The sequence below is a fragment of the Neolamprologus brichardi genome, chromosome 3, assembly GCF_056152115.1.
Source record: "Neolamprologus brichardi isolate AB-2024 chromosome 3, ASM5615211v1, whole genome shotgun sequence".
Classification (NCBI taxonomy): Eukaryota; Metazoa; Chordata; class Actinopteri; order Cichliformes; family Cichlidae; genus Neolamprologus; species Neolamprologus brichardi.
Genome location: NC_142106.1, coordinates 5855589 through 5882500, shown reverse-complemented (window position 1 = coordinate 5882500; position 26912 = coordinate 5855589). Strand labels below are relative to the sequence as shown.

General features: G+C 42.6%; 2 protein-coding genes across 2 annotated transcripts in view; both read right to left on the bottom strand.

Annotated features, from left to right (window-relative positions):
* LOC148103254 (nuclear factor 7, ovary-like) overlaps positions 1–1354 on the bottom strand; it is a 1386-nt gene extending 32 nt beyond the window's left edge. The window contains exon 1 of the mRNA XM_087839088.1: positions 1–1354. This exon is cut by the window's left edge and continues 32 nt beyond it. Coding sequence (XP_087695214.1) covers positions 1–1354 — 1354 coding nt within the window.
* A 19257-nt stretch (positions 1355–20611) lies between these two features.
* On the bottom strand, positions 20612–22595 carry LOC148103253 (nuclear factor 7, ovary-like). The gene has a single exon (XM_087839087.1). It carries the CDS (start codon positions 22551–22553, stop codon positions 21162–21164), a length of 1392 nt encoding a protein of 463 aa, XP_087695213.1. The 5' UTR covers positions 22554–22595; the 3' UTR covers positions 20612–21161.
* Between the last annotated feature and the right edge of the window lie 4317 nt (positions 22596–26912).

Genomic DNA, 26912 nt, shown 5'->3' with positions numbered 1-26912 from the left:
TCAACGGACACACCTTCACTTCATCGTAGGTGCTAATATATGTAAACATCCTGTGAGTGAAAGTGTGTGTGAAGGTGTGTATGTGTGTGTTAGTATCAGGATCAGAGAACGACAGCTTTCCTCTGTTCCAGTCCAGATTCACTCTGATCCTCTGGAGCTTCTTCTCTACTGAGAGAACAGTATAAACGGATGGTGAACATGATGAGTATTTCCTTCCATCAAACCATATTGTCCATAATCCAGACAGATGCTTTCCCTTCCTCTGCACAGACTCTTCGAACACACCCAGGTCCCACCCTTTACTGTCTCCAACTTCGACATCCCAGTTGTGAGTTCCTGAGTTAAAGCCCTCAGAGCCCAGGACAGAGTAGAAATGATCAAATCTCTCTGGATTATCAGGAAGCTGCTGCTTCTTTTCTCGTCTCACACTGGTCAGATCTTCAGACAGGATGAGGTTTGGATCAGCAGTGTTTGGGTCCAGAATGAGAGGAGTGTAGGAGACCATGTCCTTCATGTTGTTCCAGATGTTGAAGGTCAGGTTGCCCAGGTGTTTGGCCTGGTCTATCAGAGCTCCTGAGGGCAGCTGTGGATCATCCAGCAGGGGGCAGCGCTGGACTCTTTCCACTGCAGCCTTGTAGTTGTGCAGGAATGAGACGTCTTCAGCTCTCAGCTCCTCCTCTGTGGCTCTGACTGTGTCTGAAAGAGCTGCTATCTCTCTGCTCAGAGCCTCCATCTTCTCCTTCATCATCCCACTCTTCTGCTCCTCTTCCTCCCTCAGTGCAGCCAGCCTGGCCTCCTCTTCCTCTGCTAGAAACTGGTGAAGCTTCTTAAACTGCTCCTTAATCTGCCTCTCTGTGTGTCGGGCCTGGACCTTAATGTGTTCTGCTGTTTGATCAAACTTCACTTGAACTTCTTCACAAACCTTTAACTTCTTCTTTAAGGGCTCCAGAGTTTCCTGAAGTTCCTTCTTGTGTTGTTGTGCAGCTTCATCGATGGGTCTGAATCTGTGATTGGTGTGTTTTTCTGAGCCACAGCAGATGACACACACTGGCTGCTGATGGTCCAGACAGAAGAGTTTGAGTTTCTCAGAGTGCAGACTGCAGAGAGCCTCTGAAGCTCTCTGATCTCTCTCCTGTACGAACGACTCACACAGGTTCTTTAAAGCTCGGTTTAAAGGTGGATCATCCTTTGAAGATCTTCTGTTACAAAGGGGACACTCGTGTGTTGGTCTCTCTCTCCACCATCTCTTCAGACAGTCTTTACAGAAGCTGTGGCTACATGACAGAAGAACAGGATCTCTGAAGACCTCCTGACAGACCGGACAGCAGAGATCCTCCTCTGATCTGGAAGCCATTGAGTCTGTGAGTGAAGCTGAAAACAGCAGACAGTAGTACAGTCAGTCCTGGCTCCCCTCCCTCCTCTACCACCTTCACTGAAACTTCCTTTAAATCGTGTTTTTGCTCAAACTCACATTCAGTGTTTGGAGCGTCAGAAGCTTGAAGCAGCAGTGTTGGAGTTTTCCACTTTTCTCTCCTGTAGCTGGACTCACTCAGAGGAAGCTGCTAGTTTGGTCTGAGCTCAGTCTGATCGTCTGTGCGTCTCTCTTTACTGAGAAAGAGGATCAGCCTGTTTCCTGGTTTCTCTCAGGTGAGTGACGTGAGAAGGCGGAGCTTTATTAACCCTTTAAGACCTACCATAGAACCAAGTCCGCCAGAGCTTATATTATATTTTTACATGTTGTAGAGCCATTTTTGGGAGCATTTCAAGTTGCTATACATCAATACAACCATTACAGCCTAAATTTTAATAATATGTCTGCATTAAGTGCATAGTAATTACATAAATTGCAAAAAAGTGCAATAAACTACAAAAAAATTTAAAATCGTTTTTGTTTTTTAACATATATTTTTAGTTAGAGAAATTTAAGAGGCTTATCCCTCAAAACTGTAAATACAAAAAAGCCACAGGAAATTTATTTTGAGTGTCTTCATAGTTTTATTTTTGAAATACGCCAATTTCTCTATACTGCAGGAAAAATGAAAATAAATATTATAATGCAAATTGGCAAAAAAGCAGCATATGCATCAAAACAAACTATTTCCAGCAGTGCAATATGAGTCCTAAGCATCCCAGAAACGACACAGAAAGTCATAAAGTCAAAGTTAACTTTTAAAAACACCAGTATAGGATCATGAGGTCCTGATGGTAAAAAACTACATTTCCGCAAAATGACGTCACTTCCGGTTTCGGGCAGGTCATGGCCTACATGCGATAGTTCGTGCTGTTGGACGTAGGAAGTGTTATGAACAGCTGATCGGATCGGCAAAGCGTGTTTCTGGAATATTATGTTTTTGTTGCTGCAAGTGCTTTTTATGCAGTTTTTGCAAAGCTATATGTGGAAGGAAACTGTGACCGAGGACAAGCTGATGGCATAAGATGTAAGTACAACTCCTCCGGTTTCATATGCAAAAAAAATGCACTAGCTCACGTGGTTGCAGAGCTACCGGGATTTAAAAATAGTACGCAAAACGGAGCGTGCCCGCTCTGACCGGTTTTAAAGGGTTAAACTTCCACTTATTTCACTTAGCTGGGTCCACATCCTCATTTTAGGTTTGACAGCATATTTAGTAGACAGAGGTGAATCTTTTAGACATGAACTGAGCTACGATTTGGGAAAAGCCTTGGAGGGGACCTTGGCGGAGGGCCTGGGCCTGGCAGATCCCAATGTACTAATGAGAAGTGAAGAAGTGAAAGGATTCAAAAGGGGAAGAAGGGTGGGGCAGGAAAACGAGAACAAACAGCTTGTTAAGGGCGACCATGGCTCAGGGGATTGGGAAGCGTATCTGTAACCGGAAAGTCGCCGGTTCGATCCCTGGGCTCTCTGTTCTGGTCGTTGGGTCCTTGGGCAAGACACTTTACCCTACCGCCTACTGGTGTTGGCCAGTCTGCCCCAGGGTAGCTGTGGCTACAACCGTAGCTTGCTTCCACCAGTGTGTGAGTGCGAGAGTGAATGAATAGTGGCATTGTAAAGCACTTTGGGTGCCTTGAAAAGCGCTATATAAATCCAATCCATTATTATTATTGTATAACTGGGGGATCATATATAGATATGTTCGTGTAGATAGTGTTTGGAGACGTAGGCCTGCTCCTAAAAGATACATTTATCTCCAAAAATGTAAGTGTGAAAGCAGAGCGCAGATGTTTATTGCAGGTCAGAAACCTTTTCTGAACGGAATTATTCGAGAGCTAAATTTTTAAAGGATAAAATACGGTTTCAAAGCAAATGAATTCATTTTCAAACTATAAAATTCAATTTCAGTTTAGTGATGATCATTTTCAAACCAGTAAATTGAATTTCAAATTAGGCTAATTCATATTCAGTTTTTAAAAGCATTTATTCAATTTACAATTCAGATTCAATCCGAGCAATTCAAATTCAAACTGAACTTATTCAAATTCAGTTTCTGATCAGATTTCTGCCCATAGTAATGCAGTCACACAAACAGGTAGTGATAAGGTGGATTTACTTTGCTACAGACCTATAAAAATGAAATGGATTGTAAATGTGTTTTTGGTTCTTCTCATTGAACAACCAGCAGTTTCTGCAGGGGTGGGCACCTCCAGGTCTCAAGGACCGGTGTCCTGCATGTTTTAGATGTCACCCTGCATCTACACACCTGAATTATACGATTAGTTCATTACCAGGCTCCTGGAGAACTTCAAAAGACGTTAAGGTAATTTAGCCAGGCCCTTGAGGCCTGGAGTTGCCCACCCCTGAGTTACCACACTAGAGCAGCTACTTTTCCATCAGACCAACACCAACATCAAATTCTGTCTGACACAAACAACAGCTCTAGATGGATTTTAACCTTTGACTTTAAGCCCTCTTTTTTTATTCCCTGAAGCACAGTGTAATTAATTTGAGTTTGTAAGAAATGTTGTTTTAAACTTTCCACTTTCCAAGCGGGACCTCTGGCAGGCGCAGAACAGAACCAGCAGGTGCGGGGCCCTCTTGCAAACACAGAACAGGCTGCAGCTGCGCAGAGCACCGACCCTGCTCAGGCAGCGATAGCCGGGTGCAGTCCTCAGCTGGGGTCTTAGCCTCCAGGGGTCCAGAGTCAGCTGAGGGCTGTAATTTAACCTCTGGTGAGGCCCTGGAGCAAGTAACAGTCTCTAAACTAGCCAGCTTTTGAGGACTGATAACAATATTGTGTGCTTTGTCTCTCTGCTTAGGATTAGAGGTTGTAGAACAGTTCTGTATGGGTTGAATAGACATAGCTTGCTGTACCGGTGAAGGTGAAGATGATGGCTGTATAGGTGGCTGAGCCGAGGGCGACTGAAGAAAAGGTTGGGAAAATAATGGTGGTGAAGTTGGAAACTGAACTGACGATAAGGCTGATGAATCCTCTACAAACTGAGCTACTGACTGGGCTAAGGATTAAAATAAGGGTTGTAGTAAGTGAGGCTGTGGATGTGACTGTGCCATGGGTAGTGAGGCTGAATGTGGTGGAGGTGGCGACTGAGCTTCAGGTCGGGTGGCTAACTGAGCTTCGGGCCAGGCGGCTAACTGAGCCGAAGGTGGCTGCTGGGCAACTGAACAGACATAGCCCCAGAATAAACAGTTCCAGATGAAACAGTCTTAACTCCTGGGTCCGAAGGAGCATCAGAAGCACAGTCTTTTGAACTAAAGGGGAAGCGATCGCTCTCAAAACGAATACTTTCATTTTCCCAAAGAGGAGAAACACGAGTTCTAGAGTTCATGAAGCCGGCGTTAGCGGCCTTGGGGGAAACGGTCTGTTTATCCCTCGACACAGAAGGCGAATGTAGGGGGACTTTGTCACTCACCCTAGGCGGTTGTTCGAAAAGAGTCCCAGGCTCCTGCTGGAGCTGTGAGTGCTGGCGGCGCGTTCGCCGCTTCCAAGTTGAAGAGGGAGCAGCGCTGGCAGAATGTGACGAGGGATGACTCGGCTGTGGCTGCTCCTGCTGTGATGTGGAAACGCTGGGTGAGTCGGGTGGCACAATAATGATCCCTAACATCTTGTAGAAAGCTTGAGCTGGTGTAAGCTGGTTGCTCGCGGTCTCATAGTAATCCTCCCGGGACCGACTGGAGCATTTTCTGCGAGACGCCCCGGTCTCTCACCATCTGTTCAAAGATGGTGGCTCACAGTGGACATAGAGGAACAGAGGCGGTGGTTTATGAAACCAACTGTCTGCCATCTATAATCCAGTTTTGAGTTCCCTCCCCAGACGCCTTAACGCCCACTCACATCCTAGGCCATCTGACCTCAGGAATTTGCATGATAAGGTGGGGCCAGGTTTCACAAAGAGCTCATTGGGACCCACACCCAGTTTCACACCTTGGCTCAGGCGATTAGAGGATCATCAGGGGGTCCTTTTGTCCCTCTGTGGGGGGATACTCCCACTAGGTTTAAATATGGGACTCCCCACCATTTGACCTTAGAACTGAAGAAGCTTCTCGGATGAGAGGTGAAACGTCTTCAAGCAACTTGAAGAAGTCCAGACGCTTTTCTTTGCAAGCTCCTTTGACTACAATGACCTGGATGACTGAGAACCTTCACAGACATATTGCTGTACATTTTGGGAGGAACACCCTTCAACTGGTGCGGGAGTATGAAAGGGAATCAAGGAAACTAGCGGATTATAGGAACCATCTCTGTTTCAACCTAAGATGCAGACAAAGCACAGTTGTTCCTAAGAGCCTGCTCCTTGGATCCACTGACAGGGGATAAAGAGCAGACTTGATTCTGCGGAGAGCACAAAATCACCTTTTAAGTGAAAGGATAAGACAGGTCCATTTCACTATAGATGCCCTCCAGATCAAGATCAGCCAGACTCTGCGGGAACTGGAAACCCTTCTACCCTCTCCAATCTTAGAAGAGGTTTACAAGTTTGTGGACAAAGCTCAGCGGGCCCAACACTCTAAAGGAAAAGAAAGACAACGCAGGAAATTTCACACCTTGCTTCCAAAAACACACACTCCTCATTCTGAACCTACACAACCCAGAGAAGAAAACACACCTGAAGACAGTCAGGATAAATGGTTAAAGAACTTTTCAGACCGGAATCTCACTGAACCTGAAAAGAGAGTATTAGCCAAAGGACTCAATTTTGCCATTTCTCCACAACAGTTGCCCATAGTGGACCTCATCACAGCCACAGAATCCGCCATACAAATTAATAAATTATCACAGACAGAAGCAGAGCAAATCAGGATGAAAATCTCAGCCACCCTCTCCAGTGCCAAAGTCCCTCCGTCCAACCTCACAATACAAGAAAAGAAGGCCGTCGCTTCCCTGAGCAAAGACCACAACATCACTGTTTTACCAGCTGATAAGGGAAGATGCACCGTGGTCCTAAACACTACAGATTACCATACAAAGATCACTACTCACCTAAGTGACAACAATACCTACGAAACCTTAAAGCGAGACCCCACAAGCAGCTACAAAAAGAAAGTTATAGCTTTCCTTCAAGACTTTGAAAAGGACAAAATCATTGACCGCCTTACTTATCACCGCCTTTACCCAGGGGATTCCATACCCTGCATTTACGGACTTCCTAAAATCCACAAGGAAGCTGTCCCACTCAGACCCATAGTCAGTAGCATAAACTCAGCCACCTATAACATTGCAAAGCACCTTGCTACCATCCTTGCTCCTCTCGTGGGGAACACCCCACACCACATCAAGAACTCCACCGACTTCACTGACAAGGTCCAGAAACTTACCCTGGATCCAGATGAAACCATGTTGTCCTTTGATGTAGTCTCTCTCTTCACTTGCATACCCACCACGGAGGCCGTGGAGACTGTCAGAAAACGACTACAAGAAGACAGCTCCTTGGAGGACAGGACCAACTACACACCCGATCAGATCTGCACACTGTTAGACCTCTGCCTTACCACAACATACTTCAAATACAATGAAGGCTTCTACAGACAAAAACATGGCTGTCCCATGGGCTCCCCCGTGTCACCTATTGTAGCCAACCTTTACATGGAGGAAGTGGAAAGGAAGGCTCTTGGCTCTTTCAAAGGAAGAGTACCCAGCCACTGGTACAGATATGTAGACGACACCTGGGTCAAAATCAAGACACAAGAAGTGGAATCCTTCACTGCGCACATCAACGCTGTGGATAAAAACATCAAGTTCACCAGGGAAGACACAAAGGATAACTGTTTGCCTTTCCTGGACTGCGCTGTGCACATTGAAGAGAATGGCAACATCAACATCGAAGTTTACCGGAAGCCCACACACACGGACCAGTACCTCCTCTTTGACTCCCATCACCCTCTGGAACACAAACTTGGAGTAATTAGGACCCTACACCACTGGGCAGATCATGTTCCCTCTAAACCTGAAGGAAAAAAGAAGGAACACACACATGTAAAGGAAGCACTCAAAACGTGCGGCTATCCTAAATGGGCGTTCTTAAAGTCAGCAAAGAGGCACAGAAAAGAAGATCTGACACCAGCGAGGGAGGATAAGAAAGACTGATGCAACAACATTGTCATCCCCTATGTAGCCAGTGTATCAGAAAAACTCAAGCATGACATCCCGGTGCATTTCAGACCCAGCAACACGCTCAGACACAAACTGGTTCACCCGAAAGACAAAACTCCAAAACACAGACTTAACAATGTGGTGTATGCTGTACAGTGCAGTGAGGAATGCCCAGACCTCTACATTGGAAAGACCAAACAGCCACTTCACAAGTGCATGGCACAACATAGAAGAGCCACCTCCACAGGACAAGACTCAGCTGTTTGTGCCATTAATTAGTGTCAACTAATTTTTATTTAATCTCCACATAGGATATGCTTGTGAAGGTGGAATATGGGGGAGAGCAGAAGTGCGTTGAAGTTCCACAAAGTGATGAATGAAGGACATGCATATTGTATTGAAGAAATAAGTGATGAGAATGCTGTTATTTGCATTTACCAGCTCACCTATGTCAGACATTTTGATAAACAAAATTCTAATGAAAGTGAGAACATGTACACTGTTACATCTTTCAGAAAATGTTTTGAAATTGTGGTGCACAGTTCAGAATAAATGTTTTTCAAAAACCAATGTGTCTTTTTAGTAAATGTTTATTTCCAAAAGAAATTTCTAGAAGTTCAGAACAGGAAAATTCCCACTTTTTAGAATTAATTAGAAGATAACTGTTACGTAGTTAAACTAAAATACTCTTTGAGAGTTAATATATAAACTCTTAACACCTAGTTAGCATTAGTAAGTGTTAAATGATCAACTCCAGACAGATTTGGCGTTTAACACTAAATCAGAGTTAACGTACCAACTCTCCAAAAAGAGTTAAATTAACACTCTCTGGTGTGGACCCATGTAGACACTTTAATAGTGTTGAAATCAAATCTGACAGTGTTAATTTTTGCATCCTCAATTAATATTGAAACAATGTTACAGTTGGATATCGGATCAATCTTCAAATTTGACATTGATTTTACATCACTTTGGCACCCTCAGTTAATAATAATAAAAATCCTGAATTCTAGTGTTTTATTTTCCACAACATTTGCACCCATGGGTAATATTAAATAATAATTACATCATGATTAAAAATAAAGAGGACTTAATAGGTATTTCATTCAATACTAAACCACTGCAAATTAATCAATCAATACTTAAACCTGCGAAAAAGACAATTGTGTATTATCTAAAAACAGGATTACCATATATGTTAGACATTTTCTTTCAATTTACCATGTTCATTATAATATCCCTATAACATTAAGCATCGGGCATTATGTAATTAACAAAATAACAATACACATTTTTGCATAAAGAAAAAAATATTGAATGTAAATATGTAAATATATGTAAATATTGATGATGAAGTCTATGAAGACGTTTTTTGTTAAATGTCTTATTTACAACTCATTGTTTTTAGTTTACTCCAGGATGTGGCTGGATATTGGGCATCCTGCACCCCCCCCTTTGGAGCATAGCGGAGCCATTTCTGCATTCCTTAGGCGTAGTCAAACTCAGAAACTGCTTTTAACCCCACCTGCTGAGTCATGTAGTACAAAAACAAACACAAAAAACGTTTTAAAAAAGCCTTATTGTGAGTCATGTTTTAAATGTGTATGAATATGCTTGTGTGTGATTTTTTTTTCCCTAAGCCTAATTTCCAGAGATAAAAGGAATTACCTGAAATTTTTACAGTGACATGTATTTCAATTCCTATTTGTTGGATCTTCCCATGACAGCCTGCTGTTGTATATTGCAGCAGAACATACACCAGTACGCCATTTTAAGCAGTTTAACCAAACTGGAAAATGTCTTAAGTTCTCAGTTATAAAAGTTAAATAACTTTTAAGAATTTACTTACCGCTAAGATTTGCTTCTGCATTGTTCAGCTCATCCATATTGTGCAAAGGCTAATCCAGAGGGAAAACCCCAGTATCAAGCGGTTCATTGCTGCAGGATTGGTGGAAGGCTTAACTCAGGAAGGTCCCTGACTTCTCTGGTCAGCTCTGTCACAATGGTTACCAGTTTTTGAAAGGCTGCATCTGTTGAAAAGAACAATAAAACAGAGAATACTGGCTTCTGATAATTAGTGATGAGAAAAACAAATATCTCCATAAGTTATGGCTTCACATTTTAATTTCAAGTTCAAATAGTTCAATCAACTCAAACTGTTTATCCCTTTTAGATATGAAATAAATCCTATGTAAATTGACAAAGGACAGAATTTTACAACTTGCCTTTTAATAGACTCTCTGGAATTGCCTCACAGACTCTCTTGAATCTAAAAAAAAAAAATCACAATAAGATAATATTTAACAATATAAAATCAGTGTTTTGATGTTTTTATTACAATTACAATGCACTTATGATGAAACTATGATAAAATATTTAATCAAAGCACACCTTCATTACTGAGGCATTGACTGCAGAGTCCATTTGCTGGGGAGGTTGCATAGTTGTGTAGGTTGGTGTGTTGGACTGGAGAGGCGAAAGGAGACGGTAGCTGGCCGGGGCATCGTGATGGTTGCAAATAGTGGGTTGGAGGACAGATGCCAGAGTGGTGGAGGCTGTTTAGAAAAATGATTACAACATAAAAAGGTTACATAAAACTTCTCTAAAAAGGTTCCTTTTCCTCACATAAAGATATATATACATACATACACACACACACACACACACACACACACACACACACACACACACTAAACATGACATTATTACCTGATACTTCAAACAAGGGGCCTGGAGGCTGTTCATCATCAGTCTGTGTAATTGTAAAGGGGATTTGGTCTATAAGTAAAAAAAAAAAAAATTCAGGAATTTGTAAAGTGCACTAATGTACTAAGACCTTTTTTCTTCCAGAAACTTGTTTCTTATTAACAACGATTTTAATAATAATTTTCTTCTCATTTAACAAAATTAAAATGTGGACACATTAAAATGTGGACACATTGGTTTTGGGCTGCTAGTGAAAATAGTTCTCTTTCCAAATAACTCTCTCTGAACTAACACAGCCAATCCCTCCACATGTTTGTACTATCTTGTTACCTCGCCAGATCCGCCCCTCCGAACCGTAGTAAGGAGACCTCTGGCTAATACGTTGGGTACCGTGTCTGACTCCTAACTAGCTTTACTGTCTGGGTCAAATTTGCTAGCGAGAGACTGAAATGCTGCCTTGAATCGCTGCTCCATCAGAAGTTTATTGATTTGGTTGCAGCGAACAGAGTTTACAGTAGAGTCTTAACAGCTTACTTACAACTGGGCTCGTCAGGCACTCTTTTCAGCTGAAGTCGTTATTATTATATTTCCATGCTTTCATCTGTCATTTCTTGTCGGTGACTCGCACATTTTGACTCTCCTTTTTGTCCCTCCCTCCGCTCACACTCGCTCACACACACACACACTCACACCGGGAGGGGCAGTCCCAGACATTCTCCCAGCAGCACAGAATACACCACCCATAAAGATGTTTTTTTTTCCTTTTTAAATATCATATTGCGTTCATATTAAATCCATTATTTTTTTATTTTTTTATGCAATATGCGGGCGCAAGTACAGGTGACGTGGGCCGTGTTTCTCCTACGTAAGCATGCAACGTGATCATGGCGTAACAGGCAGTTGGTCCAGATGTATGAAAGGGTTTGTGTGTAAATTGAAGCAGGTGCTCCCAAATCTTTAAAAGTAACACAAATTTGTACACGTAACATTACGTTTCTGGATCGTATTGTACACATTTGTAACTCTTTTGAGGTAAGTTACTTTGCATACAGCTGCCATAGAGCGAACGCTGGGGTACACGGTGGGCAAGTTGACACAGGGCTAACAACACCCTTGTAGCTTGAGCTAGCTTTAGAGATATTATGAATGCCAGGGAACCAAATTAACTCTATATTTTAGAACTCTCTCATAAGAAGGTAGACACAAAGGTTGTCTGGCTCCCACATTGTAAATGAAATATAAATAAATAAATATTAACAAATGTTCAGTTTTTTCAAATTGCGAATAAATAAATTCTTACATTCTTACCTGATATGAAATCTAGTGAAGTGCATGGATGATTACTATGTCTCCGATCAACTGTATAACCGGTGAGTTTCACTGAACTGTGAAAAACACTGTCCAATAGTGGCCAGGATGTACCACTGTGAGAGGGGTGCTACGGAATACTCCAAGTGATAGCAGCTTTAATTTCCCACTCAACTATAAGATATAACTATAAGTAGCTGAAATTTCCAGTCCTGGAGACTCTGAAATCAGATCTTATTTATTTAAATATAAAGACAACATTAAAGTTACAGAAACAGATATTAACTATTAATCTGATTCTGTCCACTAAGATGATGATGATGCAACAAACCTGGGCCTGTCTCTTGGGCTGCTTTCTTGGGCTCTCCTCTCCTCAGCCTCATGTTTTCTCTGATGAGGTCTAGCAGCTCATCATCCCTGTCTCTTTTCCTCTTTTTCCCTGTTGTGAGTGGCTCACTCTCTTCCTCATTGCTTTCATTTTGGTCACACACTGCTGCGCTTGGCCCCGGAGTGTCCTCAAGGAGAGAGGAAATTAGGACAGGAGGCCTAATGGAAGGCCTTTGTCCTATCACCTCATCCACGAGGGCAAACCAGGGCCAAGTAGCAGCAGTGGTCTGCTACTCCTAAACGCGTTTCCAAACATGAACTTTTCTTAGTTTTTAAATCGGTCCATCAGTATGGTGAGAACGGAAATATATTTGCAGATTTTTAACAGGATTTGACCTGGTTGTAATTTTCCAATTCTAATCACTACTACAGAAGGTCAGTGGTTTGAGCCTCAGCTGCTATAAGCCATTTTCTGCTAGTACAAGAACACAGTACAGATATGTAAAGAGCTTTTATTGTAAAAGGCATGGACAGGAAGAACTGCTTTTGTCAAAAATATATATTTTGTGTGTAGATTGGAAGGTAAAAAACTCACCTGGTTCTTCAGACTCACTGAAGGTAGATATTTGGGCAGTAGGACCTAGGTGAGGGAGGGCAGAGGATCGCAACAAAGCATCAACAAGATGTCATCGCTGAGCAACATTACAAACTGTTTATGAAATATGTATTTGTTAAGGCTGGGGGGCCTTAACAAATACAACTGAATAGACCCAAACCCAGACACAGAACAGAGGCAAAAAGGTTCAAACGTGATAATAGAATTTCATTTACAAATAACTCAACAGTCAGATGATGGCTGTGAACTCAATAGTCTCAAACATGAGCGATATCTGAACATGAACTATGAACTATGAGATGTAACATAAACTATTAAATAGTAACATAAACTATGAATGATGAAGCAGAAAAATTGTCTATGAACTATGAAACATGAGCTATGCAGCAGACACATGAGCTATGGAGACAACTCTGGGAGCAGATTGTGGCCCACGCAGGGGAGGTCAGTGGCACTGGAACACAGAGAGAGAAATTGAATTGATGGTGGCAATTTGGTCAGATAAGAAGAGTAAATAACAGCAAGTGTCTTACAGGTTTTTAAGGTGACCCCTGCCGTGCCACCGCACATCTAAGATACGCCGGACTGAGTAGGCCGGGGGTCCGTTGATGAGCGTTCTTCCATTTGCGCAACATCTCTAAAATTAGAAATATCCTGTCTCAGAGTGACGCTGAAAAACTAGTTCATGCATTTATTACTTCCAGGCTGGACTACTGCAATTCATTATTATCAGGATGTCCAAAAAACTCACTGAAAAACCTTCAGTTAATCCAAAATGCTGCAGCAAGAGTACTGACAGGGACTAGAAAGAGAGAGCATATTTCTCCTGTTTTGGCTTCCCTTCATTGGCTTCCTGTTAAATCCAGAATTGAATTCAAAATCCTGCTCCTCACATACAAGGTCTTAAATAATCAGGCCCCATCTTATCTTAATGACCTTGTAGTACCATATCACCCTATTAGAGCACTTCGCTCCCGCTCTGCAGGCCTACTTGTTGTTCCTAGAGTATTTAAAAGTAGAATGGGAGGGAGAGCCTTCAGTTTTCAGGCCCCTCTTCTGTGGAACCAGCTTCCAGTTTGGATTCGGGAGACAGACACAATCTCTACTTTTAAGATTAGGCTTAAAACTTTCCTTTTTGCTAAGGCATATAGTTAGGGCTGGACCAGGTGACCCTGAATCCTCCCTTAGTTATGCTGCAATAGACGTAGGCTGCCGGGGGATTCCCATGATGCATTGAGTTTTTCCTTTCCAGTCACCTTTCTCACTCACTATGTGTTAATAGACCTCTCTGTATTGAATCGTATCTGTTATTAATCTCTGTCTCTCTTCCACAGCATGTCTTTCATCCTGTCTTCCTTCTCTCACCCCAACCGGTCGCAGCAGATGGCCGCCCCTCCCTGAGCCTGGTTCTGCCGGAGGTTTCTTCCTGTTAAAAGGGAGTTTTTCCTTCCCACTGTCGCCAAAGTGCTTGCTCATAGGGGGTCATATGATTGTTGGGTTTTTCTCTGTATCTATGAAGCGCCTTGAGGCGACTTTTGTTGTGATTTGGCGCTATATAAATAAAATTGAATTGAAATTGAATTGAATTGAATTGAGCTGGGGTGGAGGCAAGAGTTTGGATGGTGGGCACAGAGCACTTAAAAGCACCACTTTGATTTGGAACACATGGAATATGAGATGGACCCACATGGATGAAAGAAAGCTTGAGCATGACAGCTGCAGGACTTAGCACTTTGTCAATATCAAAGGGTCGAGGATACTAGGTGAAGGTTTGCGAGAAGATGTCCAGAGCGGAATGTCTTTTGCAGCCAGCCACACCTCTTGTGACAGGGAGTATGTAGGAGCCCCTGTATGCTGTTGGTTGGCATAATGAAGCTGCCATGTCACCGAACGAAGCAGGGCCTCCTGTGTCCATGACCAAGCCTGGCAGCAGCACTGAAGGTGATGCTGTACTGACGGCACAGCAAATTCAGTTTCCTGCTCTGGGAACAGCAGGGGTTAATAACCTAAAGATGCCTCAAATGGAGAGAGACCTGTAGCAGAAGAAGTGAGTTTGTTGTGAGCATATTCGACCCATGGAAGGTAAGTGTACCAGGAGACCCGGGATATGGGTAGTGATGCAGCAGAGCGTGGCTTCTAGCTCCTGATTGAAGCGCTCAGTCTGACCATTAGCCTAAGGGAGATATCCCAAACTGAGATATGGCTTTGGCCCCTAGGGCCATACAAAACTTCTTCCAGACCTGTGGAACAAACTGTAGTCTCTTGTCTGACACTATTTCCATAGGTATCCCATGTAACCTGAATACCTGTTCAACCAGTGTTTTTGCGGTTTAGGAAGCAGTGGGGAGCTTTTCTGGGATTATGACGGTAAGCATGTTTGTTTTCCCAGAGGAAACTGGGTGACCAATCACAAAGTCTAATATTATATTTGACCATGGCCTGTGAGGTGTGGATAAAGGCTACAAAAGTCACGCAGGATGGAGAGTCTGTACCTTATTTCTGGCACACCGTGAACCAAATTGTATGCATTTCAGAGGTGGAGTTTGGTGAATATTGTGCAGCTGAAATGCAGAGCTGATGAGTGGAAGGGGGTATTTTTTATGTTTTTTTTTCTTTGAGGCCCTGGAAGTCAGGGGCACATCAAGTCATCCTTTTCCCCTACAAAAACAAACCCTGCACCCATTGAAGTTTTCCATGGCAACTCATTCTAGTTTTGACAGATTGTACTGGTGACTGGTGGATAGATTGGCACAGAGAAGGAGTTCGATGGTGCAGTCGTGGAATGGTGGAAGTGACAGGGTTCTACTGTTATTGAAAACCTCTTGGATGGAGGTCATGATAAATAGAACCTTGAACCATGAGCAGATGATGAAGAAAGGCAGTGTCTCTCTATGGTTACCGTTAGCACTGGCCAGAAAAGGGCAATCCAGGGGCAGGAGAGGTATATTTAACTGACTAGCCAGATACAAATCAAGGGGTTATGTTCACAGCCTGAATCAACAAGAGCCTGAAATAAGTGAGTGACCTGGTTTACGATTAATGACACTGAGAGAAGAAGACAGGGCTTGTGAATCACATGAGGACATCGGTAACTATAACTCTTTTCTCCCTCTCTCTCCCTCAGACAATTATCAATACAAAGGGAGAGAGAGACTAACTCCTCAAAGGTGGCTGGCTTGTCAGGTGAGGCCATTTGATCTTTCATAGCTTCATTCAGGGAACAGAGGTAAACTCCCTGAAGGGCTTGACCCGGCTCAGCCTGCCTCTGCAGCTGCGGTCCGAAAGTCTATTACATAATCTGTGATTGTACGCCGGCCCTGACGGAGGTTTAATAATCTCTGAGCCGAACAACATATAAAACAATCTTTACCTTAATGGTTCATCCTTTCTGTCAGGTTGGGTAGTTTTAGGGATGATGTTGTGAAATCTTTTTCTTCCAGAAATTTGGACTTTGCACAATTTATTGCACATTCTAGATACCTGGTTTGCACTTAATATTTTCTTTCAGCGGAGCCACTACTGCTACTCTGGGCTGTGTTACAGAAGAGCTGCTGCTTTGCCCTTCCCTTATTTTCACTTTGTTTATTCTGCTTTGCTTGTGGTTAAGGGAGTGCCCAACTCTATAATGTGATGGGCACTAGTTAGCATTAATCTTTGTTTATTGCTCGGGTTTTAAGTTCCCTTGAAAAATAATGTTGTTAATGTTAATTTGTTAATGTGCTTTGAATGCATTGATTTTTTAATTCTATAGCACAATCCACAATACCGGATAGTTTGTTTGCTTTAAACTGGAGATTCGGTTTATTCTTTTGTTTTGGACATTTTGTTTCAGAATGATTTGTAAATTCTTATTTTTGTGTCGCAGCAGTGGAAAGAGGTCATTTTGAAGCTGCATATCACCGGTGTGTTTCTACAGTAACTACAGAGGGTGAAGAGGATGACTGTTTTCATGTTTTGGATATATTCAAAACTTTTGTTTCCCTTATTCAGAAGCTGAAAGCCTAAAGTGGGCGTGACTGGGTGGTGCTGTCAGGTTTTTCCTTGTATTTTTTATTTATTTATTTTTTTTTGCCTATCCCGTTTGGTTCTTTTGCCATCAGAATTATTGTCTAAAGGCAAAGAAAGATGCCCAACGGATTTACTTTACCAAATAGACCATCCCAGCCTTACCGTAATGGTCTATTTGATTCACCTTTTATTGTTTATTTTATTTATTTTTTATTTTCACTTGCTATATACGGGACAGACTTAAATGAGGAAAAGAAAAGGGAGAAAGGAAGAGGAGGAAAAAACAGCGGAGAAGAGGGACGGGGATAAAGGGCAAAAAAAACAAAAACCAACTAAATAAGCAGACAAAAAAAATACATATATCAATCACCTGGATCACCTGTGGAGAAAGAAAAGAAAACAAGCAGAAGAAAACAAGAGTAATACAATAAACAAAATCACAATGACATATGGGAATATAACAGTAAATACTAAATATTAAACATTATTGTGCAGCACGCAATATCGGCAGCGCACAGTGTGCTTTGAGGTAGGAGCCAAAAAGGGTGTAGTTTGTGTGTCTGAGCACCCGTGTGTACACCTGTGAGCATGGATGCACTTGTTTTTAAAAGGTTCCTTCATGTAATGATCTGCTAGAGGGTGTGGGGGGCCACAGCCCCGTCCTCCAGGGCATGAAGCAGGTATGGAGGAGATCAAGACTCCAGACAACCAGAGGCCCCCAGAACACAAGAGACCAAGGAAGACCAACAGAGGGGCAGCTGCGCCACTATCCCAGAAAAAGCTGAGGAGAGTCCCAGATGAGGGGTCACTAGCAGCCGCGGAGCAGAAGCCAGGAGGGGTTGCAGTGACGTGCCCGTGAGCTCCGCCGGCAGCCAGCTGTGCCAGAGTGACCGAGCCGAGGCCGAGGGCACCCCACCCCTGAAGTGGCCCGAGCGAGCCCCAGGCTCCAGGCCCCGACAAGCAGCCACCAAGGAGTGAGCCCACCCCCGGACACAAAGAACCACCAACGCACCAATGTCTGAGGGCGTCTGCCACCGGCAGGGGAAGTGGTGGGGGGAGATAGGCCTCCATACCTTGGAGGGCCTGAGATGTCCCCAGAGAGGTGGCGTCTCATACCCAACCTGACATATAGACACAGACAAACAGGCACACACAGATACAAACATCCATTCCCACCCTCATGCTCTCATATGCAATTACTCAACACTCAACCAACGTAAAGACAGACATAGAAAGACACTGTACACACAATCACAATCCCCAAGTGTACTCTAAGAACTGGGTCTAGGTACCCTTGCCCCTGGAGGGGGAAACTGCACCCAGACCCAGGTGGTGTTACCCTTTTCCCTGCGGTGGGGAGAAGCAGACCGCCCCGACTCCGCAGCAGCAGGGAGGCCCCACACTCCAGACCCCAGTCGGACGGCCAACTCCTCCTCCTGGCCCCCCACTCCAACAGGCCGCAGAGAACGGGGGTGTGAGAAGGCTCCAAACCTTCCTCCGCCCGCTCATATGTAGTGTTGATGCATGTGTGTTCTAAGGTGCATTTAAAACCCAGGAGGGCATGGAGCTACCTGCCAAAGAGCAGCAGGTAAATGCATAGCCCCTCCTGATGGCCCTCAGTGTCTACGTGTATTTAAAATTGAGAGGTGGGCAACGGCGCCAGGGGTGAGGTGTACACCCTGATGGTCTTTTGGAGTCCGTGTAGCGTGCCCACCCCCAAGATCCTATATGTATGTGTTATGAGAGTGTGAGTAATGTGAATGTCTAAGTTGTGAGATAAAATTGAGGCACAGGTAGCCAGAAGGGGACAGAGGGGGGTGCCTCCTCTGCACCCTGGTGACACACCTTTATCCCAAGGCCCTGCATGTGTGGGTGATTGTGGTTGAGCGGGAAGAGGGAAGCAGCTGGAGATGGGGAGGGATGCAAGGGAGGGGCAAGTGTCCCCTCCCTGGGGCCAGCTCCCCCGCTGACCCCAGTAGGCACCGCCATACTCCGCAACCCGCCAGGGAAAGGGGGCCCAGGCCCATCTGGACCGGGGCCCAGAACAGCAGCGCCACCCGGCCCCACAGAGCCCGGGACAGCCCACCCGACCCCACCACAGAGACAACTGCACCCACCCCGTCATCCACTCATCTTCCAGACTACACAAGACAATAGACGCCCAGACTGAGATCTTCCTCCACCTCTCCTGTATCTCCCCCTCCTGCAGAGTGACTTCCTGAAGAACACTCTTATTCACAGTCTTCCTTACACACCGCTTCACCTTATCTCTTTTGATTAAGAATAAAGAATAAAGTTACTATTAGTAAAAGCACACAAAGAAACTCTATTATACCACACTATAATCATGTATAAGACTGGATGTTGAGCCTTTTCACCCTTAGTCAGAGGTAATGAGAGGTGAATTGAAAACTTCAATCTATCTATGTCCCATGTCTCTCGACAGTCATGAAAAATGCAATCAAAATAATTTACTATACTTTTTAAAATCAGGTTATTTAACAGTAAAATGTGAAAGGGTTAAATAATTTTGCAACCAATCAGAAAGATTTCACTATTTCCCTTTTGTGCACTTATAAGGTATTTCCTATGCTCTTTTTCATTTTGTAGGTTAGCCTCCCGTCATGTACTCCCTGTTCTCTGGAGAATTTTGGATATTTATTTTTTTACCTCTGTGCATTGTGAAGTCAAATTTCTTTTCTCATATATTAATCACATATATTAATCATATCACATTAGTTATAGTAATATCACTTTCTCACTTTACTATAGTAAGAGCACTCATGTCACTAGTTTGCATGCATGTGGAATGTTAACACAGTGAGGCCATTGTAATGGGAGACATTAAACAGATAGTGAGACTCCTTCTGCTTATCAGGGATGTAAATCCTTAGGTGACAGCCAAGCAGAAATGAATCAAATAGACCAATACGGCAAAGCTGGGATGGCCCATTTGGTAAAGCAAATCCATTGGGAATCTTTTTTTGCCTTTAGACAATAATTCTGATGGGAAAAGAACCAAATGGGACAGGCAAAAAAAAAAAAAAAAAGTCTCAAATTTTGTGTTTTTATGACTTTATGGGTTATAAACAGTTAAAGCAACATGTTGATAAATTGTTTATTTGTCATTGTAAACCAAAAATCTCAAAATTCCCATGCAACCACCAAGTTTTAATCATCATCATACTATAATTTTCATGTGTGTCTCCAGATGTTGTCCCCAAACTCCTCCTAGAATAAAACTGTATCCATAATTTGATTTTAAAATCTATTTACTTTCATTCCTTTTCAGAAAGACTTCCAAAACCCGTTTTCTACATTGGAATTCAAAAATGGTGGCTGAAATTGTTGAAATGTGTTTTGCATTAATAGTTTAATTTAAATAAATTGCCCATAGGTGTGAATGTGAATGTGTCACGATCCTGGGCCTTTTGACCCAGCATTTTGAGTTTTAGTTTATTTTGATGTTTATGGTTTATGTTTAAGTTCATTGGGTTTTCTAAGTTAATTTGTTTATTAGTTTCCTCTTGTGTTTTCAACCCCTGTGTTAAGTCTTCCTTGTCCATTTTATAATGTTTCCTGTTTTATTTTGAAAGAGGTCCTGTGTTTATTGTGTTTGTGTTTAGTTTCCCCTGTGACGTTGTTATATTCATTTGTTTCAGCTTTTCCCCATGTGTTGCCACTTCTCCTGATTACCTCATGTGTGTATTTCCTGTGTTCAGTTTCGTGTCCTCCCTGATAGCTGTGTGATTCTCCTTGTGTTTTTAATCTATGATTTATTATTAGTTTTCCCACTTTGGTTTTGCACCGTTTTGCCTTGTTTTTAGCAAATAAAGCTGCATTTTTGAGTTCACATTCCGTCTTGGTGACTTTTACATTTGGGTCCTCTCCTGCCTACACACAGCCGTTTTGTGACAGAGTGGTTTTTTGTCTCTACGTGTTAGCCCTACGACAGACTGGTGACCTGTCCAGGTTGCACCCTGCCTCTTGCCCTAAGATGGCTGGAATAGGCTCCAAACCTCACAAGGATAAGCAAAAGAGAATGGATTGAATGTCTAAATAAGTAAAACAATCAAAAATAAAATTGTAAGTGAATTTACTGATGCATACTTTATTGCACAATTCATTATTAAAGTACAAAATGATTTATTTGGTGCATGTGAAAATTCTGGTCCTCTATAATGAATGATGATTAAGCTGTTTTGTAGGTATTTTAAGGGTTACAAATATCAGAAAAGGCATGTATAACAATCACTATAAATAGCTGACTATAATATGAGCCACACCATATACAGGGTGGGACCATTTCCATGGTTAGTAAATACATTTGTTGCCTTTAAAATTCTCACTTTGATTTTGTTCAAGGCCATTCAACAACTGCCTATATGGCAATCTTCATGCATGCTCAATCAACCATGTAAGCAGATCCCAAAAGGTAGATTCAGTTCATCTGGACGCAGCTGGTCAGCTGAGACTGAAGAAGTCACTTGTATAAGTGACGAAATTTTTCTCCCACTGAAAATGCCACATCCAGATCTTTCAATGTTCATGATGAATAAATACACAGAATTATCATTAATCATATTGGATCAATCAGTACATACTCGATAAGATCTCTTATAACAGTGTATAGTAATTACAATTGATTAACATTTAATTAATATTAATATTAATTAACTCATATGCTCCACTGACACTGACACCTTCAACGGCAACACCTTCACTTCATTCCTTGTATTAATGTATGGAAACATCTTCTCAGTGAAAGTGTGTGTGAAGGTGTGTATGTGTGTGTTAGTATCAGGATCAGAGAAGGACAACTTTCCTCTGTTCCAGTCCAGATTCACTCTGATCCTCTGGAGCTTCTTCTTTACTGAGAGAGCAGTTTCTGGACCTGATAGAGAGCGTGCTGAATATTTTCCATTATAAAGTCCTATTCTCCATGAACCAGACCGTATGGGACCCTTCCTGTGGTCAGACTCTGCTAACACACCGAGTCCCCACCGTATACTGTCTCCAACATCAACATCCCAGCTGTGAGTCCCTGAGTTAAAGCCCTCAGAGCCCAGGACAGAACAGTAGTAATCAAACCTCTCCGGATTATCAGGAAGCTGCTGCCTCTCTCCTCCATATCTCACACTGGTCAGATCTTCAGACAGGATGAGCTCTGGACTTGCAGTGTTTGGGTCCAGGATGAGAGGAGTGTAGGAGACCATGTCCTTCTTATCATTCCAGATGTTGAAGGTCAGGTTGCCCAGGTGTTTGGCCTGGTCTATCAGAGCTCCTGAGGGCAGCTGTGGATCATCCAGCAGGGGGCAGCGCTGGACTCTTTCCACTGCAGCCTTGTAGTTGTGCAGGAATGAGACGTCTTCAGCTCTCAGCTCCTCCTCTGTGGCTCTGACTGTGTCTGAAAGAGCTGCTATCTCTCTGCTCAGAGCCTCCATCTTCTCCTTCATCATCCCACTCTTCTGCTCCTCTTCCTCCCTCAGTGCAGCCAGCCTGGCCTCCTCTTCCTCTGCTAGAAACTGGTGAAGCTTCTTAAACTGCTCCTTAATCTGCCTCTCTGTGTGTCGGGCCTGGACCTTGATGTGTTCTGCTGTTTGATCAAACTTCACTTGAACTTCTTCACAAACCTTTAACTTCTTCTTTAAGGGCTCCAGAGTTTCCTGAAGTTCCTTCTTGTGTTGTTGTGCAGCTTCATCGATGGGTCTGAATCTGTGCTTGGTGTGTTTTTCTGAGTCTCTGCAGATGAGACACACTGGCTGCTGATGGTCCAGACAGAAGAGTTTGAGTTTCTCAGAGTGCAGACTGCAGAGAGCCTCTGAAGCTCTCTGATCTCTCTCCTGTAAGAACGACTCACACAGGTTCTTTAAAGCCCAGTTTATAGGTGGTGCATCCATTGAAGATCTTCTCTTACAAACTGGACACTGGTGTGTTGGTCTCTCTCTCCACCATCTCTTCAGACAGTCTTTACAGAAGCTGTGGCTACATGACAGAATAACAGGATCTCTGAAGACCTCCTGACAGACCGGACAGCAGAGATCCTCCTCTGATCTGGAAGCCATTGAGTCTGTGAGTGAAGCTGAAAACAGCAGACAGGAAGTACAGTCAGTCCTGGCTCCCCTCCCTCCTCTACCACCTTCACTGAAGCATTATATCAGTTCTCAAGTGTGCGAGTCTGTATTCACATTCTCGCTTAGTCTGGACCTTGTAAGTCCACACGGGAGTCCGGACTTGGCGAAAATGCGAGTACGGAGTTGCAATTTGTACAATTGGAACACCAGCGTACTTGATGATGTCACAGCTCCAGAGTTTTTACTGCCGTCCCCTTAATTTAACTGCGATTAATATGGTATGAAGCTTAACTTTAATCTCAGCCAAACAGATTTACTCAGGAACAAATAAAAGACTGAAATAAACCAAACAGATTTAGAAGATATTTAGGAGACTTACATATCATGTTTAACCTGAGCCTCAACCTCCCGGTCTGCTCCTCTCCGAAAACGTCAGAGCACTCTCGCAAATATGTGATATCTTGATAAATCGAGCAGATATTTGAAGCTTACACAGCTACAGTCTCACCTGAAAATATCTCCAAAGTTTATTTTGTGACCCCAAAAGAGTCTATTTAAAAGTCTTTAGCCACGCTCCTCAGCCATTGCCGCATTTCAGTTTTGGACAAAATACTTTAAAGTACTTTAAATTACAACAGTATGGCACGCCATTTCAGCCAAATATTGCGAGTTTTGTAACACGTCTGGTTATGAAATGGTGTTAAAAAAAAAATGCCGGTTAATAATACGGTTCTCTGTAAATAACAACAAAAAAACAAAAACAAAAATAAAACGGCCTTATCCCATATTTTATGCCAGAGAGTGGCGCCTTGAACACGCCTTCTGAGCAGCGGAAGAGAACGCAGTTTTTACTTGTCTTTGAACGCCGCTTTTTAAGTCACTCAGTAGAAAACTGTGTTCAAAGATGAAAGAAAGAAAATGGCATTTTTTCCAGTGTTCAGCGTCAATCAAAGAAGCGCAGACCACAATAATTCATCACAGATTGTTGCTGCTAAGTGACTGTTTATTCGGTACCAATGCGTGTCACCGTTTTTACTTGTATTATAATCCCACTGTGCATTTTGATGTGTTTAAAGCACAATCGATCAAACAAGCAAATGACAGAATGCTTTTTCTGAAACAAGTGGAGGCCTTAACTGCTGTGTCTGCTACAGCAGCTCCGCTCATTCCTGAGCTTCTTTCTTATTTTCCCCTTCACTTCTCTTAACCTTTAACTTAAGTCTTAGTACATGATGGCAGAATCTAATTGCTGTGGTTTCATGTTAGTTCTGGTCATTCAAGTGGAGTGTCGTCGCCCAAGAAGGAGACGTTACAGACCATCTCCTCCTTCTGTAATCATTGGAAATGTGAGATCGCTCCTGTTGAGGATAATAGATTGCTTAATATACATAAGAGTTACAGGGACTATAGTTTGTGATTGCTTGCCATATTATAATATGGCGGTTGCTAGGGGGTAAGAAAACATATAGGTCGTATCCAAATTCATGGGCTGCATCTTCCTGAGGCCGCATTTGTAGACCGATTACGTCACACCGACGCGCCGAAGGCTGTCCAAATACGTAGACTCCTCCGAATGCAGCCGACAAATGCGTCCTCCTTTTCCCCGAATTTGAAGGATGGGTCGGGTGTGTCCTTCGTGGCCCACCATATCCCAGAATTCATAGCGCGGCCCAGCCAAGCTCCAGTTTCCAACAATGGCGGCCGCTACTAAGTTTTAAAATTACTCATACTATTCTTTCTGGGTCACAAAATAAACTTTTAACATATTTTCAGGCGAGAAAGTAGCTGTGTAAACATCAAATATCTGCTCGGTTTATCAAGATATCGCATATTTGCAAAAGTGCTTCGACGTTTTCGGAGACATCTGCCACCCACAAGCTCGATAGCTAGCCGAGAGCTCCAGGGTTACTGATGCGGCCGAGAACGGCACAACTCCTGGCACATCATTTTCAGATCACCGCGGAGTTTCGCTACTCGGGTTAAACGTAATATATAAGTCACTTAGACAACCTAAAAATGTTATTGTTGGGCTTTTTTCAGTGTTTTGTTTGTTTGTGAGTAAATCGGTTTGGCTGAGATTAAAGTTATTAGATTAGATAAAATAAAACTTTATTAATCCCCCGGGTGGGTTCCTCCTTGATTTTTTACACAGCTGAATAAACATCAAACAGAAAACTGATTAAACAGAAGTATGAGACGGTCGAGAATTTACGCCAATGTCCTGTTATATTTTAGATAGCAAGGAGCAGACGGCCGAGTTTATTAAACTCCACCGAGACAGCGGTGACGCTAATCAGAAGGCTAGACCGTCCAATTCCCCCCGTTTACTTCCGGCCTACCCGACCTTCTGAGGACCCGGCCCACGTAGACCGCGAAGGCCGGGTCCTCAGGAGGATGCAGCCCATGAATTTGGACACGACCATTGAATAATAGCTTTGGAATGTAAACAAAGAACTGGGGTGCAGGACAGGTAGCAACAGTTACTTAGGGTGAGGGACAGACAAATGTCAAACAGATATTACCTTAAAAGGAGATGGGGGTTAGTGGGTCAGCACCCCTGGTCACTGTGCATGTGTTTTTCCATTGTGGGGGTGTTTACTGTACAGGGAGGAGACCAGAACTGTTGTGTGTGGAATTCTTTAGATCAGCCATTAGAATAAGACTGGGCTCATCTCCAGATGCATCGCTGGACACTGCCGACCTTCAACCAGTATGTGACCTGCCCCACCATAGGCAATAAAACATGATACTTACTGTACGCCAATGCAAAAGAGGCATACAGTCCCTCACCTCTCCCTCCCCTGGGAAGATCTGATCACGCTGTATACGAGACCGTCGTACACAGGGAGCCACCAATCACCCACACAGTGCAGAGATGGTCGAAGGAGAGCACAATCAAGCAAATAAATGACAGAAACTCTTATCAAACCACTGTTTTGCTCAGTTTAAAGTAATACTACTGTATAATAGCCTTCAATTTTAAAAATATTAACAGCATCTCAGGAATATTTTTGCCCGTTCAACATGCATTAAAAAAACAGATGCACGTTTTCTGAACTGTGATGTAAATAAGTAATCTCAAGAAAGAAAAAAAGAATTGTTTTCCATGTAAACTGGAAATGTCCTTCTCAATGTGATCTGAGTACTCTGGAAGTCTTACACGAATTTGAAACTTAACACCAGAGAGTGGGACATCACACGTACTTCTCTAAAAGAGTGACTCGGGTGTGTAGCTCCAAAGGATACAGGAAATGCACTGATTTCCATGACAGAATCATGTTTGTTTAATGCAGTTTCCTCTGCGCGCTTGAAGATCACTGACATCATGACCCTTAGCCTCATTGTTTCTCCAGAGTCACTGAATCTTTTGATAAAATATATTTTGATGCTTCCAGAGGATGAGATATTTCAAGTCTTCACAACTTTACAGTGAGGAAAATTATTCTGAAATTGTTGCACAATTTGTTAATGGAGTTTTTTGCAGATTGATCAACCTCCCCCCGTATTTCTTTCAGATCATCTCTGCTTCTCTAAGATGTTCTTTTAATATTCAATCATGTTACTGACCTGTTGCCAAGTAACCTAATTGCTTTTAAAATATCCCTCCAGCTGTTTCTTTTTAGAACCACTTATTTTTCCAGCTCCATACCAACTGTTTTGAAACATCATATTCAAAAGGAGTTATTTTAACGACGCAGTCTAGGTTTAAACATTTGACATGTTTTTCATGTTCCACTGTGAATAAATTATGGCTTTGAGATTTGCAAATCACTGCTTCCTTTTTTTAAATTTATATTTTTACACAGGAGTCCAGTATTTTGAGAATGGAGTTTGTACAATGTATCTGTCTGGGAAAAAATAATCTGCTCTCTAATGTTAACACTTTTTTTGACCTGTGCACTGCAACAACACCGAACACACACTAAACCCCTCTATGTCCACTACACTATACTGAAACCTACTATACAGTTTTTTCTTCATTTAATCATTTGCTGTAAATGCTTTATAGCTGTGTTTATCAATATCAACTGCTGTAATGTTAAGACAAATTAACTTTACTTTATGTCAGATATATATATATATATATAGATATCTATATCATGTCCTCCATTTCTGTATGCAATATTTTAAATTAAGTATTCAGCTCATTTACCTAAATTACTCATACACCAAAACAGGACAGATTTAATAATAACATTTGAGGTAGTTAAAGGTTAAGAGAAGTAAAGAGGAAAATAAGAAAGAAGCTCAGGAATGAGCAAAGCTGCTGTAACAGACACAGTTAAGGCCTCCCCTTGTTTCAGAAAAAGCATTCTGTCGTTTGCTTGTTTGATTGTGCTTTAAACACAT